Source organism: Aspergillus vadensis (genome assembly GCF_003184925.1).
Source record: "Aspergillus vadensis CBS 113365 unplaced genomic scaffold BO88scaffold_1, whole genome shotgun sequence".
Lineage (NCBI taxonomy): Eukaryota > Fungi > Ascomycota > Eurotiomycetes > Eurotiales > Aspergillaceae > Aspergillus > Aspergillus vadensis.
Window position 1 is genome coordinate 384,297 of NW_020292039.1, and position 18,549 is coordinate 402,845.

At 50.6% G+C, this 18,549-nt stretch overlaps 8 protein-coding genes and 1 non-coding gene across 9 annotated transcripts; 4 read left to right on the forward strand and 5 right to left on the reverse strand.

The window, feature by feature from the left end:
* Nucleotides 1–384: 384 nt before the first annotated feature.
* Nucleotides 385–2,082, forward strand: BO88DRAFT_328215 (vitamin H transporter; the record flags this gene model as incomplete). Its single annotated transcript, XM_025702549.1, has 6 exons — nucleotides 385–563; nucleotides 630–746; nucleotides 812–939; nucleotides 994–1,424; nucleotides 1,477–1,887; nucleotides 1,942–2,082. 6 exons carry the CDS (start codon nucleotides 385–387, stop codon nucleotides 2,080–2,082), a joined length of 1,407 nt encoding a protein of 468 aa, XP_025567960.1.
* A 188-nt stretch (nucleotides 2,083–2,270) lies between these two features.
* trm8 (tRNA (guanine46-N7)-methyltransferase) lies at nucleotides 2,271–3,885 on the reverse strand. The gene is made up of 3 exons (XM_025705421.1): nucleotides 3,590–3,885; nucleotides 3,287–3,474; nucleotides 2,271–3,204 (listed from the first exon to the last, which is right to left on the reverse strand). The coding sequence occupies exons 1-3, from the start codon at nucleotides 3,763–3,765 to the stop codon at nucleotides 2,513–2,515; spliced, it is 1,056 nt and encodes a 351-aa protein (XP_025567961.1). The 5' UTR covers nucleotides 3,766–3,885; the 3' UTR covers nucleotides 2,271–2,512.
* A 217-nt stretch (nucleotides 3,886–4,102) lies between these two features.
* On the forward strand, nucleotides 4,103–4,870 carry BO88DRAFT_409555 (ESCRT-II subunit protein VPS25; the record flags this gene model as incomplete). The annotated part of the gene is made up of 3 exons (XM_025707963.1): nucleotides 4,103–4,498; nucleotides 4,605–4,680; nucleotides 4,758–4,870. 3 exons carry the CDS (start codon nucleotides 4,103–4,105, stop codon nucleotides 4,868–4,870), a joined length of 585 nt encoding a protein of 194 aa, XP_025567962.1.
* Nucleotides 4,871–4,925: 55 nt separating this feature from the next.
* Nucleotides 4,926–7,974, reverse strand: BO88DRAFT_354204 (DNA repair protein Rtt107). Its single transcript, XM_025703667.1, has 4 exons — nucleotides 7,780–7,974; nucleotides 7,273–7,709; nucleotides 5,799–7,215; nucleotides 4,926–5,741 (listed from the first exon to the last, which is right to left on the reverse strand). Exons 1-4 carry the CDS (start codon nucleotides 7,870–7,872, stop codon nucleotides 5,097–5,099), a joined length of 2,592 nt encoding a protein of 863 aa, XP_025567963.1. The 5' UTR covers nucleotides 7,873–7,974; the 3' UTR covers nucleotides 4,926–5,096.
* A 702-nt stretch (nucleotides 7,975–8,676) lies between these two features.
* BO88DRAFT_t37 lies at nucleotides 8,677–8,788 on the reverse strand. The gene has a single exon. It is a non-coding gene; the product is annotated as a tRNA-Leu (tRNA).
* A 334-nt stretch (nucleotides 8,789–9,122) lies between these two features.
* Nucleotides 9,123–10,663, forward strand: BO88DRAFT_354207 (putative toxin biosynthesis protein; the record flags this gene model as incomplete). Its single annotated transcript, XM_025703668.1, has 4 exons — nucleotides 9,123–9,332; nucleotides 9,387–9,525; nucleotides 9,583–9,691; nucleotides 9,748–10,663. 4 exons carry the CDS (start codon nucleotides 9,123–9,125, stop codon nucleotides 10,631–10,633), a joined length of 1,344 nt encoding a protein of 447 aa, XP_025567964.1. The 3' UTR covers nucleotides 10,634–10,663.
* A 90-nt stretch (nucleotides 10,664–10,753) lies between these two features.
* Nucleotides 10,754–12,447, reverse strand: BO88DRAFT_430794 (ceramidase). The gene is made up of 4 exons (XM_025709274.1): nucleotides 12,087–12,447; nucleotides 11,815–12,001; nucleotides 11,223–11,739; nucleotides 10,754–11,166 (listed from the first exon to the last, which is right to left on the reverse strand). Exons 1-4 carry the CDS (start codon nucleotides 12,180–12,182, stop codon nucleotides 10,983–10,985), a joined length of 984 nt encoding a protein of 327 aa, XP_025567965.1. The 5' UTR covers nucleotides 12,183–12,447; the 3' UTR covers nucleotides 10,754–10,982.
* A 958-nt stretch (nucleotides 12,448–13,405) lies between these two features.
* BO88DRAFT_4274 (putative mitochondrial carrier protein) lies at nucleotides 13,406–14,870 on the forward strand. The gene is made up of 2 exons (XM_025709009.1): nucleotides 13,406–13,541; nucleotides 13,607–14,870. The coding sequence occupies exons 1-2, from the start codon at nucleotides 13,490–13,492 to the stop codon at nucleotides 14,500–14,502; spliced, it is 948 nt and encodes a 315-aa protein (XP_025567966.1). The 5' UTR covers nucleotides 13,406–13,489; the 3' UTR covers nucleotides 14,503–14,870.
* BO88DRAFT_4261 (uncharacterized protein) lies at nucleotides 14,687–16,788 on the reverse strand. Its single transcript, XM_025708875.1, has 3 exons — nucleotides 15,266–16,788; nucleotides 15,138–15,203; nucleotides 14,687–15,081 (listed from the first exon to the last, which is right to left on the reverse strand). The coding sequence occupies exons 1-3, from the start codon at nucleotides 16,649–16,651 to the stop codon at nucleotides 14,872–14,874; spliced, it is 1,662 nt and encodes a 553-aa protein (XP_025567967.1). The 5' UTR covers nucleotides 16,652–16,788; the 3' UTR covers nucleotides 14,687–14,871.
* Between the last annotated feature and the right edge of the window lie 1,761 nt (nucleotides 16,789–18,549).

An 18,549-nucleotide genomic window follows, 5' to 3' on the forward strand; every position in this document is an offset into this window, starting at 1 on the left:
CAGCTTTGCGGGGGTTCCCGAGCTTTTGCGGGGATCGCGTCCCCATTGCCGTCATCGCATCAAATCCGCATGTACGACCATCTATAGATTGATACGGCTCTTGCGCGGGGATCGGGAGATCTAGCTGCTGCAATATCCTTCGGATGACGTCTGATCCATGTCGAACGATGGCAGCTACAGCACCATATCGTTTTCCTATTCGCAATGCCGGCATGGGCGTTGTGCCCTGAGCGGGCAGCATAAATAACCCTGCAAGGAGTCGATGGTCTGGTGGTTGACATTGTAGGCAGGCCTGTCGGACTAACTATTCCCAACTCTTCCTTCATCTGTCAATGACACTTTCCCTCTACCAGTCGCTTTAATCATTGTTCAGACCAGTCCCTAATGGCAGAAGATTCGGATTACAAGCTCAAGTGTGATGCCTCTCTCTCAGAGGAGATAGAGGATGTTATCACCTCGCCTTTCTCTCCCGAGGAGGAAAAGGCCCTCGTGCGGAAGGTTGACATGACTTTGCTTCCAACGATATGGATCATGTATCTGCTCTCCTATATGGATCGGACTAAGTATACCTTGTGCCCTAGATGCTACGATACATTGCTACAAATATCTGACTAGTCTTACGTTATTAGTATCGGCAACGCAAAGATCTCGGGTATGCAGGACGATTTGAATTTGACATCCGGCCAATATTCAATTGCTCTGGTTGTCTTCTTCATCGGATATGTTGTCTTTGAAGTTCCCAGCAAGTACGTTCCGGCTCAATAACTCGGGATTTTCACACGCCAGCGCTGACCGTTTAACAATTATATAGCTTAGTACTAAGCCACACGCGCCCTTCGTTGTTCCTAACTGGTATCATGGTATTATGGGGAGCACTAACCTGTGTGATGGGCGTGATAAAGGACTACAAGCACCTTGTTGTGCTGCGCGCACTGATTGGTAAGGCATCTTACTGACTTGTCCGTGGTGATAGTATGTTCATAACTTTGTTAGGCTGTGTTGAAGCGGGCTTCGCACCTGGTGTCCTTCTTGTCCTCTCGTCTTGGTACAAACGGACGGAACAATCGAAGCGATTCGGTGTCTACATATCTGCTGCAATCCTTTCGGGAGCATTTGGTTCCTTGCTAGCAGCAGGCATTATCCAGGGTCTAGAGGGAGTTCATGGAATAAGAGGGTGGAGATGGCTCTTCATCGTGGAGGGATCTGCAACTGTGGGGGTCGCGATCATATGTGCCTTCATCTTGCCCGACTTTCCAGCCACCTCTAGGCGCTTATCAGAACGAGAGCGACATGTGGCTATCGCACGGCTAGCGACAGACAATGTCACATCTTTGACTGAAGACAGCCCGGAGTTGTCACATTGGAATGCTATTTTCGAATCGGCTAGGGATTGGCGGACCTGGGGATTTGTGGTTGGATATATGGTATGGTAACCCGCCGTCATTCGCATGATGCCACAACTCTGACTTCAGAAAGGTCATAGTCGGCTCTAGCACACTTTCCTACTTCTACCCTACACTCGTGAAGGGCCTCTTCGGGGATTCATCCACTGAAAGGGTAAACTTCCTGACAGTACCGATCTACGCAGTCGCATTCGTCTGCACCGCAATCACCGCATACTTCAGCGACAAAATCCCCCAATGGCGAGGTCTTGTCATTGCTGGCTGGCTGAGTACATCGCTAGCTTGTTCCATTGCTGTCTGTGTTGTATACAACTATACTGCACGATATGTCCTTCTCGTACTTATGGCTGCCGGATTGTGGGCAACCAATGGAGGCACCCTTGCGTATGCATCATCTGCATTTGCGAACATGCACCCGCAAGTCAGAGGCGTCAGCCTTGCGCTAGTAAATGCATTAGGGAATCTAGCCCAAATATATGGCTCGGTATGAACAATCTCGAGATTTTTTGTTGGCATTCAGATGACTAACTGGCAGCAGTACTTGTTCCCTTCCTCCGACGGTCCGAAGTATATCATGGGGTTCTCGGTGATATCCGCGATGCTTGCTCTCGGAGTGGTTGTCTTTCTCGTGATACACGTCTGGTTTCGTCGGCGCGCGACTGCAATTAGCCATACGTGATGCTTCATGCTGGTCATGGGCTCCTTCATTGCAAGCCTAGAGAAATGAAGTACTAACGACATGATGGAGATGATGTTATGAATTATTAGCCTGTGAAAGTACTCTACGAAGCTAGCATTCGAGCGTTATGTGTTTCTTATATTTCCTAAGCACGGTCCCTTCCCCGTAAATTCTCACAAATTCAGAGCAATCAACGTCCAACACCACTCTGCTGCACTATGGGACTCTCCTCTGAGCTAAACTCAGCCACTCTACAACATGCCATCCCAGACAATGCAATATGTATCGAAGCAACACACCCACAAGACTACATGAGCACATATTATAACAGATGATCATCCAAACCATGTATATAATAATTAACTTTTGTTAATCTCGCAACAAAACATCCACGCCATAGATCTATACAAGCCGAACAGAAACACAGAAATCAAGCCCACTCCGGATCCTCCTTCCTCCTAAACACAGCAACATACTTGTTACCCTTATTCCTCGTAACCTTCTTGCCCTCCTCCGTCGCCTCCTTCATAACCTTCACACACTCATCCTTCTCCAACTCCTCCTCAGACACCCTCTCAAACAACTCCTTAACAGTGGGTCCCTCATTCTCCGCCTCCTCAACCGCACTCTCATCCCGGAAGTGTCTCAAAATCCAATGATGATACTCCTCCACATCCGTAATAGTGTACAGTAGACCACCAGGGCGCAGCGCATACGCATACTCCGCATTCAAAGTCTCCGAGATAATGCGCGCCTTGTGCTTCCGCGCCTTGAAGTGCGGGTCGGGGAAACAGATGAAGATCTTCGACAGCTGGTGCTTGTTGAAGAAGTTCGGGAAGAACTTCATCGTGTTGCTCCGGATCGCCGAGATGTTCTGGTATCCTCCGGGGACGAGAGCCGCGCTGGCGTTCGGGTCGGGATGCGCCGGGGCATCGGTGGGAGTATCGACGGCGGCGTCAGCAGGGGTGGTAGGGGCAGGGGTGGAAGTCGAAGAGGTAGGTTGAGATTGTGATTGTTGTTGTTGCTGTTGTTGTGTCTTTTGTTGCTGGTGCTGTTGTTGCACGCGAAGAGCTTGGATACGGGTGTTTAGGTATTCGAGAACGGCGATGCGGATTTCCATTCCTAGATTGAAGGTTCAGTTCAGTTCAGATCATTTCGACACAATCCTTGGCTGTGTGAGAAAGGAAGATGTAGATATACATACCGACCATCAACGTCTCCGGCAACAACCCCGCCAGACCGACAAGCAACCCACCGAATCCACATCCGATGTCCACGACCTCCACATCCTTAAGCAACTTTCTCGTTCCGATCAGGTTCGTCTGCGTGGCATCGGGGTTCACGAAAGCAGGGAAATGCGATGCCCAATCCATATGCGCCGGGCTGAGGGGACTGTACAGTTGGAGAGAAAGAAAGAAAAGTTTAGCCTGGCATTTCCTTTCCATTCCAATCCACCACGCCATTGACCTCATTCGCATGGCACAATGAGCAACAAGTAACAACATACTAGTTCAACTGATGATCCGAGAACGGATTCGCATGCGCCCGCTGACGATAGAACTTCTTCTTAGGGAGCTTGACATGGCTCACGGGGGCGGATTCATTCGGTTGCGCGACGACCGCTTCGGCGGCTTGTTTGCGGTACTCGGCGCGCTTTTGACGCTTAGCAGGAGGTTGAGACATTGCGTATCTGAAGATTAATTGAGGGTGGTAGGAAATGTTGGGAGAAACTTGTTGGAGAAACCTTTTGAGAAGGTGGGGGTGCGCGGTGCGGTGCGGTGCTGCGGAGGTTGCGGAAATTTCTAGGGCGGAGAAGTTAAGTTAGTTCCATTAAGGTGGGTGGGTTGTTGGCTGGCGGTAGATAATCTACTGACGTCCTTATCGATCACCACCACTACAACTATCACCGTCAACGTTACAATTTATCGACCCGTACTATATTCCGAGTATTTCACAACAGCGATCTACACACCTCAGTCCTCTATACCAATCAGCGACAGACACAAATACCACCACCAAAATGACAAGCGCAACAACAACATCAACCACAACCACCCCACCCTTCCAATTCCCCCTCACCTACTCCTTCCCAGCCTTCTTCACCCCCCAACCCAACAGCACGACACGCACCTCCCAACTCCAGAAATGGTCCTCCCTGATCCAATCCTGGTGTCGGCATCACCGCGTCTACCGACTATCGTTAATCGAAGCCATCGAGTCCCCATTATTCCATAATGCGACGCTCCGGAAGCGCATATCGATGAGCGATGCGCGGGATATTCTAGACTGGATGGCGAAAGGGGAAGAGGAAGGAGGTGGAGGGAAAAGAGCGGAGTGGATTGATGGTGGGAGTAAGAGTGTGGCGTGGATTTGGTGGAAGAGGCCGGAGGAGTGGGCTGGGTTGATTGCGGATTGGGTATGTGTTTCTCTATTCCAGAGCTTATTGTCATCTTGAAAGAGGAAGTGAGAGGCGGAATTGCAGTTGGGGAGATGGTGGCTAACTGCTTGTTTTTGGTGTATAGGTGGAAAATACGGGCCAGAAGAATGTGGTGCTTACGGTTTATGAGTTGTTGGAAGGGGAGGCTACGATGTCGCAGGGTAGGTTGACTTGCTTTCGCTTCTTGCTTCTTGGGTCATACTGGTATGGCATGATGGCTAACGGCTGGCTGGAATAGAATGGCATGGGATGGATCCCGATGTGATGCACAAGTCCCTCAATGTTCTCGTGAAACGGGGCAAGGCGCAGGTCTTCGGTAGCGAGGGCCAGGAGGGTGTCAAGTTCTTCTAAGGATGGGTAGGTCATCTGGCCTAATTACAGCATGCGGTCGGCTCGTGGCTCCATTCGAAAGCATGTCCATTGGTGACGCTGAGAATACGGCAACTATCTTCATGATAAAGTAAGGGATATACAAAAACCAGATAATGTCCCCGAAAGAGCTATACGGGTTTCCCGCTGTTCATAACAAGCAAATATGTTTCAACACAGCACTCCTAACACCGTGCTCATGAGCCAGCTACTGCTCCATCTTATCTGCCATTTCCTCGTCCAGCTCATATGCATCTGCCGCGCGCAGCGTTTGGGACATGGCAATGTCAAGAAGCCAATCCACCCGGACTATCCGTGGTGTTTTGCCTCTGTTTAGGACCATCTGGCGGAATCGCGGCCACAGCTTGGTGTGGTCTGCAGAAGTGCTGCTCAGAAGGTATACCTCCCTACGGCTGCGATCGTCGTCTCCAGAGCTCTCGTCACTCTCCTCACGCTGTGAGCGGTATGAAACGCGACCACGGAAGAGAGAGCACTCTCCTCCATTAGCATCCACAATGGACTTGAACGCATCAAAACCACCACGGATAGTTTCGACGCAGTGTATTTGATACCCTTGCAGGAGCTTGTTCTTGTTCTTTTTGGCGTTCATCTTTGCTTCCTCCAGGGAGAATCCATATTTCTTTTCCGATGCATCGTCTTTTAGTGGGAAATCAGCGGGTTCCAGAAGTTCGTCTTGTTCGAGGCATTGCGTGATGAAATCGATGCTCACAATAGCTGGGCCGTATGCAAGCGCGTTGACGAACTTAGGAGTTCTCAGGATAGAGGGGGCAGCAAGATGGGAGCATCTCCGAGCGTCTTGGACAACCAGGATTCCAAGCTCACGGAGCTGGCGCTGCTCACAGTCAGAGGGCTTTCTCAATTACTGACATATACAAAGAGGTGGACAAACCTTATCTGAGTCTTCCTTCTTCGGATTCCCAACCCATTTTTGATACCCTGTAATTAGAAGATGCATCGCGACAGAGGGCTTGCCCTTCTTCTGCCTCTTTGCTTCCGTGCTGTCCTCTTCATCGCTCTTGTCCTCCGCTTCCATAGAACGCCGCTTCTTGCCATTGTTGAGCGTGACCCGATCCTCGTCTGTCTTCCGTCGACCACCATAGATCACGCCACCAACGCGCTTCCTCTCTTTCTCGTACAAAGCAATGTCCGGTGCAATCTCGTGCAATCGAGCGGTAGCAGCCTCCTTTGATTTCCGACTACTTGTCGTAGATGGCGTATCATTCTCCTTGCCTTCAGAAGTAAGCCGGGCACGCGCCGGTGTTTGTAACTTCTGATTATCACTTGTAGCTGTCTTGCGCGACTTTCCAACCGCTCGCGGTGTTGCAATTTGTGGCTGCTGCGGTACTTCACTCTCGGATTCTGTCACCTTTGCCGACGGCGGTTGCATGGTATCCGATGACTTTGCAGCGACGGTGTTCTGTTCCTTGGTCTGCATCGCCCGTCGAGGGCTCTCCTGCTCTCTGGCTAAGCTTTCACTCTGGAAGAATATACTTTCGAGGACCGTCCTGTCGAGTCTGGTCTGCCCAACAACTTCGCCTAGATTCGTCCTCTTGGGGAAGTGAGTGTAGCGCGGATCAGAAACTGGTTGCAGCTTCCACTTTGCGTAACTCTCCTCCAACCATAGGTGGTTGACGACCTGCAATCCCCACTCCTTTGCGGCGGCGCATTTCTCACTGTTACCATGAGCAGTCACGAGGTGGGTATTCTCCTGCTTTAGCGTCTTGGTGCATTCTGCGCCTGTCGCGGTTATCAGGTTCTCCAGGTATGCTCTGGCTTCGCCAACATAGTTGGACAAACTGATCTTGAATCCCTTGAAGCCTGGGATTCCGGACCGCGAGACAGGATAGTGTAGTAATCGCCGTAGAGGTGATGTCCAGGTGTTGTAGGTCATCATGTGGTAGAGCCACGATAGGTTTCCGACGTCCTTGTTCAGCCTCGATGCCATGCGGTATGCGAACCCCTCTCTATAGCGACAGATCAGGATATCCGCCTTTGAGACATCCGTCGTGATGGAGCCGCCGCCATTCTTAATGATTTCCTCGATGGACCCGAGAAGACGAGGACCGATACCGAGGTCTGTTGATAGCATGACATTCTTATCTTGGAATACGGTAAGCGCCGGCTGCGCATCAGGCGATTTGACAGACGAGGGAAGGTTAGCTGGGTTCGTCGTGGATGCGCCGATGATGTCACGGTTTTCTGAGGAGCGGATGGGTGCATCTGGCGCTGCGCGGAGAATTTCGGGGTCGGGAAGGGTATATGGACGCTCGTCGATTCTTCGGCCAAGTTTTAAGCAGTCGTCGAACCTATGTATGGATACCATTGTTAGATCGGCCCAGTCCCTCAGAGGCGATCCGTCTTACCAGTGCGGAAGCACTATCTTGATATTTAACTTCTTAGCGGCGATTAATCGAGCCTTATCGGACTCTGCGGTCAAATCAACCAAATGCGTGACCTGCTGAGAGACCTTAGGACTGTAAATTCCACCTTTTGCCAGCACACCGCCGATAATAGCTTCCTTATCGCCTCCTGGTATATCACCGCATGTGATCACCACGTCGTTCAAGAAGAGCCGCGGGTCAGGGCTATATTGGCGCGGGTTTGCTAGCTTTCTCTTTGCTAAGCATGCATGCACCCAGTGTGGTTTGACAACCGGTATCAGGGCATCGCCGGCCGCGTCGAATGCAGGAAAGTCAATAGTGCAGGAGATGAGGTGGGTGAAATCGGAGAGAGGTGGAAAGGTGGCTGGCGGTTCATAGATCACAGTTTCACCGCCATGTTCTTCGAATGTAGATGCGAGCTGTTAATCAGGAGTTCTTTCCTTTAGTCTGGGTGAACTGCCAGTATATCGAAGGCTGTGGCTATCATACCTGATGTGCTGTATCAGCACTGAGATCTTTGGAGCATATAATACAGACTTTGCACTGGCTGAAGAGTTGAAGCTCTCCTCCCTGCTCAGCCATTGTGTGAATATTTGCCGGTCAGCAGGGAGTTATGTTCAGTATGTAGTGCGCTATGAGAGGAGAATGGTAGCATGGGCGAAAGTTACGTCCGGCTTGAGAAAGCAGTCGTCTTTTGCCTCTTGTGGCTTTGCGATGCGACGCGCAGACGCGCCGACACGACACCAGGTCACGTGTAGATAAGATATGTCAAAGATCGTCGATATGCGCTGTCAGGCACGTCTGAGCCACATCGTCCCAGTCATGTATGGAATATAATATGAGCTTTCGAAATTGTAGGGTGTGATTCTGATAATATGTTGGTAATGTTATGGTCTTGCGGACAAAAAATAACTAGGTAAGCCGCGGGGCATGTCTCGGAAGGAAGCAACGAGTGAATCTATTAATGTGGGTACAATATAATTTAGCAGCGTGGTGGATTCATAGTCATAGCTTCGTATTGTCCTATATCTGATGGTGGGTGAGCAGTAGTAATAAATAAGATGATTGAAACCAACTTCAATAATATGCGGTGGTTTATAAGGAGCAGTACTACCCCACTAGTACGACACCGGATATATATCGAGTTCTACACTACTCACTACCTTACGAGTTACGCTCAATACAGCCCACCCACACATCGGTCACTGATCTTGAAGAAGCATCTACGTACCTACAGAATCTATGTAATTAGCGATAACCGATCAAAAATCCCATAAAAACAGAGTCCTTTTACATCAGAGTCCTTTTACATCAGAGTCCTTTTACATCATACATCACATAGTGCATATATAGGGCTTGCGCCAGAGCAAAAAAGACAAAAAGATATGACAAGAGTGGGATTCGAACCCACGCCATCTTACGATGATCAGGAAGCTGTGAAGCTAGGTATTAAGGTGGACCTTAACCTGACGCCTTGGACCAACTCGGCCATCTTGCCTATTGATATATTAAAAGGCACATACTTTGACATTATCAGTGGCAAGGCAGGTGAAATTCAACCCGATTTCCCAGCCGTAACCGTTACCTTGTATCATGACTAGTGGTATCAGCCGACCATTCACGTTCCCCGCTTGACATTACAATCCATCAAGCGATCGGCCATTTTTCCCCGGTCGCTCTTGATCCTGAGCCTCGGCTCATCATTAGCCCCGGCAGTTCGAACCGTCCGATCCGGGGAATACCTGCTCCCCCTTGCCTTTAATCCATATATACCAGAGTCGCCGTGGAGTCGTACGACACTCCGTAGTTAACCGATTAATTCAGAAGAAGAAATGTCGCTATCTCCAAATTCTTCTGGTCCCTTTCGGGTCGTTGAGCATATCGTCGAATGCCAGCATATCAGAGAGTATCCCGCGGCGACGGCAAATGGCCAAGAAGATGTATTAAATCTGGTTGTGAAGCAATATATCCCGCTCGATAACCCCAACCCACAGCCAGGGGATGTAACAATTCTTGCTGCGCATGCGAATGGGTTTCCTAAGGTTTGATGACATCGCAATACCAAACCAATTGGCAGTGGCTAATGTATATACCAGGAGCTCTATGAACCTCTATGGGAGGAGCTATACGCTCGATCAAAAGCAAATGGCTTCCGAATTAGAAGTATATGGATGGCAGATGTCGCGCACCAGGGTGAGAGCAGCGTACTAAATGAACACCTCTTGGGCAACGACCGTAAGGAATTGGTTTTTCTCATCAGTCCCCGAAATAATGCTGACGAGGTACATATAGCCAGCTGGTTCGACCACCCCAGAGACCTCCTTCACCTTATCAACGTCAAGCGCAAAGAAATGCCTCGGCCCATCGTCGGTATAGGTCACAGCATGGGCGGCGCACATCTGTATGTTTTCCCAACCTAAACCTACCACGAACTGAAAGACTAACATTCCTCAACAGCGCACAGCTATGCCTTATGCACCCACGTCTCATCCACAGCCTAGTCCTCCTGGACCCCGTAATACAACGTGAATCTACCCAGCTTGACGGGCTCGAGATGGCCATGCGACAGAGACAACGGATCGCTAAAACGACCCAATTATCCACCTATCGACGAGACACATGGCCATCCCGCAAAGCCGCCGCGGAGGCCTTCAAGCGAAACCCATTCTACCTAGCATGGGATTCCCGCGTGCTCGACCGCTGGATCGAGCACGGTCTCCGTGAGCTGCCCACGGCTATTCACCCACTAGACGAATCCCAGCAAAAGGAGGGAAGCGAGGACCGTCCCGTCACGCTCAGAACAACCCTCCACCAAGAAGTCTTCACCTTCTCGCGTCCCAACTACGATGGGCCCCCGGGAAAGAAGGTTCCCGTGAACAAAGTGACCCATCCGGATCTTAATCCCGACCATCTGGGCTCATGGCCATTTTACCGGCCAGAACCGTCACGGGTGTTCGCTATGCTCCCGCATCTTCGTCCCAGTGTCTGCTATATCTTTGGAGGTAAATCAGATATGTGTTTGCCTGAGATGATGGCGGATAAGATGGCTGCTACGGGAACGGGGCTGGGGGGCAGTGGTGGGGCTCCTGCTGGTAGGGTGCGCGATGTTTATCTTGCTGAATATGGCCATCTGCTTGCTCAGGAGGCTCCCAAAGAGTGTGCCGATGCGGCGAGTAAATGGCTGGGTGCTGAGCTGGAACGATGGAGAACCGAGGAGCGAGAATTCCAGGAACAGTGGAGTCGGAAGTCAAGGGTCGAGAAGGTCACGATCGATTCCCGGTGGAAGGAGCATGTTCCGCGTCCTGAACGGCCGAAGAAGAGCCCTGCCAAGTCAAAGCTGTGAATGGTCGGTTGTTCGTTTGTGGATAAAGATCGCACACTACTCCAGCGGTTGTATAGACAGTGTCCATTCAGCAAGACCTACGTATATACGTGTCCAGCGAGATACTTGCGTATCCAAGGAAATACCCCGATAAAGAGATCTATATTTATCTCTTGGTTTCAATTTCTTATCTATAGGATATAATGGTATACTTCTGAGCAGCTCAGAGCAGGTCTATAAGCAACTCGATCAACAAACTGTAAGTGAGCGATCATCCTGACGTAGAGAAGCACCCGAAGCTCCAGTCCTCGAGACTCCTCAAGAGGTCAGGTCTAAAACACCAAAGAAATAAGGGTATGAGTGAGTCCTGTTAATTTGACTTCTTGGCCACTCCGTTCGCGCCCTTGCCTGGGGCGCTGGTGCGGAGAACCTCGGGGATGTTCCAAAAGCGAGGCCACCAGAGATGGTACTCCTCTTGGCGGTTGTTCAAGCAATGCCGGAGCCAGATGCCCCAAACGAGGTACATATAGGCCCCAAGGCCAGTCATCAGATGCCTAGTAGATGAATTAGTATGCAGGGACAGCACGCAGGGTGTCAGCGCGAAACATACCACCAACCATGGCCTTCCAGTAGGATACCCCAGGGAAGACCCACTTGCCGGCGCCATCCGCGAATCTTCGAACAGAAGGCATTGTCCAAGCCCCAAATGGCAAACCCTCCCAGGAACACGCTCAAGCCGTAGATAACCATGAACCACATGGTCTTGAGAGTCTTAATGTCCCGTACATTTTCGTAATGCTGGTGTTCCTTGGTCGGAACAGGCAGGCCCTGCTTCTCGCGCGCAAGTCTGTCCTCCTCCGTCGAATGACGCCAGCGAGGACGCAGCGTCACCTCCATGGTGTACATGCTGCGGATGAGGACGATGGCTGTCAAGATGCCATATGCGTTCTGGTGGAACAGGGGGTCCTGGAGGTAGTGGTAATAAAGTGTGATGAAGATCGCCAAACTGGCAAGAAAGATACCCAGGACGATGCGAAAGCCATTCGGTCTGGAGTATGAGAAGGACGCATAGCACATCAGACACGTGGTGTATATCATGGACAGTTCATCGACCAGCTGCATGGGATCTGTATGGTTCATGCGCGAATCAGCAATTCTGACCAATACAGGCTACCCCTCCCCCACTATAATACCTCACTTACATTTCAATGTTGAATGGAAGAGGAAGCTTCCAGTTCCGACCAGCAGATAGCCAAGGTAAGCGACCTGGAAGATCGAGTCATGTCCATTGCGACGACAACTTAGAAAACCCTTGATTCCAAGGGCCATAAACAGCAGGTTTGTCAGCGTGTTGACGATCTCTGCGGAGTAGATGGTGGCATAGTAATCCTATCTCGTTCGCATGATGGTTAGCAACTTATTGTAATAGTAAGAGTGTGACCAAAGAATGAAGTGAAACTGAGCGCGCGCGTACCTCCTCGCACCAATTCAGCGTAGATGTGACGGGACTCCAATATCCTTCTCTGGAGGGTGGATATGGAATATGGGGAAGGAAGGATGAGAGAGGCATGATGGGTGACGGAGACTCAGCTCAGCTCTCCGCAGGGTGGAGGGATTGGTGACGTCTCTGGCGGACCACAATCGAACGACGGGAGTTACGAGCAGGAGGGCATAGCAGGGGTAACTCTTGAAGAAAGGCCAGATTCCCGAAAGAGAGGAAAGGAAAAGACAGGGCAGTTAAGTTTGACAAGTGAGGGTGGCCATCGAACTTACCAGTTACTCTGCCTTACCGGCTCCCCATGAACCGTGACGTCGACTAATACGCCCGATCTGCAGCCCAGTCGCCTAACGTCCAACCGAACCGGCGTGAATGTGACGGTTAAGTACGGAGGAAGGTATGTCACCCGCCATTTACGGGGTCCCTATTGGTTCGATGGGCCTGAGCGGTTTGCCGCCGGGAACAATGGGCGGTAAGATTACAGAGTAAGTACATCCGCCGTGAGCGTGGCCAAGTGGAATGAATGGAATGGTGTTTTAACAACCTGCATTCTTCTGCATGCATTGGCCGTAGTGCCTCCCTATGTCTCACTTTGTCAAGTGCTTAAGACGGCACCTGCTCGGAGAAAGCTCGTGGATTGGATTATCTAACGTTGCCCAAATGCAGCCTACCTAGTATTTTCCTGCTGAAAATTTCCGTATTTCGACATGATCAGCCCTGTGACTACTGCTAATACTCCGTAGTACTGAACGTATTTAGCATTACTGGTTGGTTAGCAGTGAGCAGCGATAGGCCTGGTTGTTGGGTATGATATGATGAGGTAGACACAACACCCATCCCAGTATTTCTTCAGTGCCTGTCAGTCACTGTACAGGTACGTTAACTTTAACCTGAACCTGTACCTGTACCTGTTGTATGCCTCTTTTGGCAGGTCCTTACGCCGGAGATATCGGAAAGTTGAGAGGCGGCGACGGCCGCGGCAACTGTGGCTGGTGATCTGCAGCCAATCGAGATGCTTTCCGCCCGGCGCCAGATGACTTCACCAACGGCCCTCCGCTTTGGGAAGGAACGAGTCTACCGCTTCGTATCTACACCGTCTGTCACAAATTTTCCCTTTCTCTTTCTTACACTCGCTGAGAAGTCATTTTTATCACCTATCGTCTTCACAAAACCTGAACTACGCCTCTTCGCTTTTGCCATGCTATCCTGATTACCATCAATGTGACCGTCACCGCTTCAAGCGGTCTGTCTCAAATCTCAAAATCTTCTCCAGCCATTGCCGTGCAGTGCCCCGGATGAGTTGATCTCATCACGCGTGCTTTTTCAAATCACTCCTCTATCTATACACATTCTTAGCACTGGCTGCGGGATCCGAAGCCATGTCGAACAATGCGGTCTATGCTGTACCGCAGGTGAAAACCACCTCAACGTGTATGGCCACTCATCTACTATTCTCCATTGAGTAAACCCTAACCATCAATCAATCAATCAAACAGCCTCCAAGACGACCTTCCACTTCACCGCAGGCCTCTTCTCGGGCCTTACCTCTTCCATCCTTCTTCAACCCGCCGATCTCCTCAAAACCCGTGTACAACAATCTCAAAACGCCTCCCTCCTCCCAACCCTCAAGGCCATCCTCTCCTCTCCGAATCCAATCCGCAATCTATGGCGTGGTACACTCCCTTCCGCCCTTCGCACGGGTTTCGGCTCAGCACTGTATTTTACGAGCCTCAACGCCCTTCGCACGGGTCTCGCTCAAACAAATGGCATTGCTCCCGTCACCAATAGCTCCTCCGCACTGCCCAAACTGTCCAACACCGCCAATCTAGCTACCGGGGCTGCCGCCCGGGTTGCTGCTGGCTTCGTCATGATGCCAGTGACCGTGCTAAAAGTTCGTTACGAATCAGATTACTACGCCTATCGGAGTCTCTTCAGCGCGGGGCGAGATATAGTCCGGACAGAGGGATTCCGGGGCCTGTTTTCCGGATTTGGAGCTACAGCGGCGCGTGATGCGCCGTATGCGGGACTATACGTTTTGTTTTACGAGCAGTTGAAACGGCGACTGGCGGGCTTATCAGGTTCTTCGTCTGATCAGCAGCCACTGAAGTCGTCATCAATCAATTTCGTCTCTGGGGGATTGGCGGCCGGGCTGGCCACTACCATTACAAACCCGTTCGATGCTGTTAAGACCCGGTTGCAGCTGATGCCGGGGCGGTATGGGAACATGATGCGGGCTGTGAGGTTGATGGTGCAGGAGGATGGAGTAAGAAGTCTATTTGGCGGGTTGGGGCTGCGGATTACGCGGAAAGCGCTTAGTTCTGCGCTTGCGTGGACGGTCTACGAGGAGTTGATTCTGAGGGCCGAAGTCCAGTGGGGATCAAAGGGAGAATAGGCTGTCTGTAGATTATAGTAAGGTTCTTTGTTTTAGATGCCTTATAAGGGAAGGGGTTTGTTCGGGCCGGAGTTTGTCATTGTTATGGGTATAAAAGGGCCTCGGATACGGACTGCATGGGTCGACGTTTGGTCATCATCATCATCATTGTATCATATATATAGCAACTGTTCAAATCCCAACTCATGGAACGAAAAATGAAAACATCATGACTCGATAAATCATCATGCCAACATGATCTTGTATAGGATAGCCGTGAAAATGAACAAGAGAACAAAATATTGACAGACGAGGCAAGAGAAAGCAAGAACCAAACCAGACTAATCAAAACGTGGTATCACACTTCGTAGCGCGTCAAAATCTGCGGGATCAAGTGAAGATCCAAGCACGTGCACCAGGGTTCTTCTTGCGGACCAGGTACATTTTGTCCTTCTTTCGATCATTCACCTTCAGCTCGGTCAGGGTGCTCGAGTGCTGAGCAACAAGCTTGCCCTCACGCAGACGCCGCGTGTGAGCGAAGAGCTCCTCCTGGAAATCCTCGGAGATCCACTGCTTGATGATGATGTAGTTGCCGTCGAGCTGTTCACAGTCAGTCATCGTCGACGGTATCTAGAGTGTTTAGGGTTCCAACTTACCTCGTCCCAGTCCCAGGGTAGACGGTAGGCAATGAGTGTGTCGGGGAGAAGATGTTTGCGGTGGACCTGCGTCAGTGAGTAGATGAACGACTTTAATAGGGTTATGAGGTGTAGGGATGATTGCATACCTTGATCCAGGTAGTCCGTTGGGGCTCAGGTTCCTTTTCTTTCTCTTTCTCCTTCTCCTTCTCCTTTTCAGGTTCCTTTGGCTTCTCAGGCTCGGCCTTGGGCTTTTCTGGCTCCTTGGGCTTCTCGGGTTCCTTCTCCTTCTTGATAATCTTCTCTAGCTGCTCTTCGTCGTAGCCGAACTCGAGTCGTAGTCTCTCCTTGAATTCGGCGTCACGTCTCTTTCTTTCTTCCCGTTCGGCAATCATTCTCCGCTCCTCGTTGAGCTTCCACTCCTCGATAGCGGCCTGCTTCATCGCAGCTTCTTTGCGGGCGCGCTCCTGCTCAGCCAGGATCCGCCTGGCCTCTTCATCACGAAGCTCTTTCCTGATGCGCTCCTTCTCCTCCTCCTCTTCCATCTTGCGCTGGATCTCTTCCAGCTGCCGTTGACGCATCTTCTGGCTGAGCTCCTCCTGCTCGGCAGCCTTCCGCTGGGCCTCTTCGAATTTGATCAGTTGGTAGCGATGCTCTGCCTCACGCTGCTCTTCTTCCATGCGCTGCTTCTTCTCGTACCGTTCCAGCCGTCGCAGCCGCTCACTGATCTCGTCCTCGTATAGGTCCTCCTCCCTCAGCAGCCGGAGCTCATGGTGGTGATGGTGAGGAGGAGGTGAGCGGTGCTCATGCTCCGGTGCCGGCGGAGGCGGGGGAGGCTGCAGCGGCTGCGGCTGCAGCTGCTGTTGACGATGCTGGGAAGTTTCACGATGACGAGCCAGCTCCCGCTCTAGACGGGCGATCTCCTGCTGATGACGCAGGAGCTCAAGGTCCTGACGGGCGTCATTCCTCTCGAGGAACCGCGTATCGAGCATCAGCTCATAGTCCCTTGTAGGTGGAAGCGGTGACGCCTCCCGGGAGATACTACTCGGGCGAGTGCGAGCTCGGCGATGATCCCGCAACCTGGTCTCATCCTCCGACTCGTAGGGATCGATGTAGTTCTGCTGCATCTTATGTTCCTGTTTCCGGTTCTTGGTGGCACTCTTGTTCCGAGCGTCATTCTTGGCATCGCTCTTCGCATCTGTCTTGGCGTCGGCTTTGGCGTCATACTTGTTATGGACGTCGACGATGACGGCGACGGGCTGGTTGTTGTTGCGTTCGCGCTCGCGCTCACGATCGGGGCGACGACGGGCGCCCGTGGAGGCGGAGCGTTGAGGCGCGTGGTGGTCATGGATCACGGGGCTGAGGTAGGTGTTACTATGGATGTGTTCGGGGCTCCAGCGGTGGCGGGAGATGGAGCGTCGACGAGTAGTGACTTTCCGGCGTGGAGTCGTCTCTACCATGGAGTAATCCGATTCGGAGAACTCAGACTCCGAATCGGTGAGGAGGTGACGTCCTCTAGGATAGGAGGAATACATGGCGGTGATTTTTTTGGTTATGTTTCTGCTCCGCCTATATCCCGCCTCCCTCTTCTTTGATTATGGGCAATTTGCTGTGTGCGTGGATAGTATAGTAGTAGAGGTCAGATGAATAGGCTGGTGGGGTGTGACGTCGATAAGTGGGCAGCAAATCAGCCGTGAGTGTGGCGGAGGCTGGCAACCCTGATCTCGAGCAGAACAAGATGCTGATGCTGCTGTAATTCAAGATGTTTTGACGATGGATGTCAAAGTGGAAGTGAAGAAGTAGGTGGAAAATGAACAAAGAGGAAAAAGAAAGAGAAGAAAAGAGAAAGAGAAGAAGAAGTGATCAAATAATAAGAGCGAAAACAAGAAAAAACCGGCCCCTCGTGCCTCGTAAACGCGGGCGCTTCGCTCAGCTGAAGTGGGGGATTGGCAAAGATTGGGCCGCCTTGGGGATCAGCTGCGGGCGGCGACAATTAAGGATGGGATTCAGGTACTTTCCCACTGGTGTCTTCGATCATAGGCAGAGAGTCCTCGAATTTACGCGAAGCTCGACCCCCCTTCGTGCAGAAGCGCTGAAGCTACTACTACTAGGGAGTCGAATTAAACATCCTGTTTATAGAACAATTGACATGGCGGTGGGCGGCTATTGAAACTGTAGTGTAGTGTTGTGTAGGTAGTTAGTCTAGCTATAGAAAGTAGGAATCTCATCCCAACAATTAAGTAACTACTGTAACAGATGTTAGTGGATGGATGCTGGTAGTAGTTTATAGTAGCATTCCCGTCCAGAAGACGGCATCTTCCATTGTGCGAGTGAGTGAGTGAGTGAGTGAGTGAATGAGAGAAAGAGGTTGGGCGTCTAAAGCGCCACCCACGCCAGTCATCACTCTCTCCACCATCCTGCACCAACTTCAGGTTCCCCTGCTTTATCGATAGACACTTACCCTGTTTGTTACTTAATTCATTTCCACTACGCGATAGGAGAATTCCGCTCACTATTTACTTACTCACCCAGGGAAAAACCCACGGGTCTAACCGTTGGTGTACCCATGGAACCCTGACGTCCACCAGTCTTTAGTGGAGATTATCTATCTATCTACTAAGTAGGTTAGTTATCTCCTGACCCGTAAAGTCTAAAGTAGACACCCGCTCAGCAGGCATCAAGGATGACCAGGCAGTAATCAGTCAGTCAGTCACTGACATTACTGTGAGTGAATATTAGCACCTGACCTGAGATCAATGATTAGTTGGCAATTTTTGGGAGATGGATGACTTTCGTTATGTAGTACCCTACATTACTGAGTTAGTAGGTGTTAAGGGTCTGGTCTGGTCTGATCTAGTCTAGTCTAGTCTGGTCGATTCCTGTCTGTCTGGCCCCCACTGACAACTAATACGTACATCCACAGCACAGCCTTGTGGGCCGAGGTTGGACAACACTCACCTCACCTTCAGGCATGATTAAGGTTGTTGATTTACACAGGAGATTTTTTTAAGGAGTCTCTCATTCATAGTGATTCGATGCTCTAGAAATATTCAGATAATCCATCTAACCCTTTTCTCTTTCATATAATAAATATACTGAATTTTGAATGAGTTAAATGGCCACCCTAAAAGAGATAGGAAAGGTCTCGATGATAAAGATGATACAATATCTGTCGAACGAATGCTTATATTGGAAATGTCCTTATCTTCCTGCTAGACCTGTGTAGGGACCCATATATACTAAATATTGGTGTCACTTGAGACAAACGTGGTTATTCTGAGAAGAGAACGGTCAGGCTTCGGATAGCTTTCTAAAGAGTATGCGGGGGAGACGGTATCAGATAACTTGGATTGGAAAGCATCTGCCATTCATCAAATCTTGCGGAGAAGAAGAATGAGAAAGATATATTACAGCTTGTAAGTAGCAAAGTGAG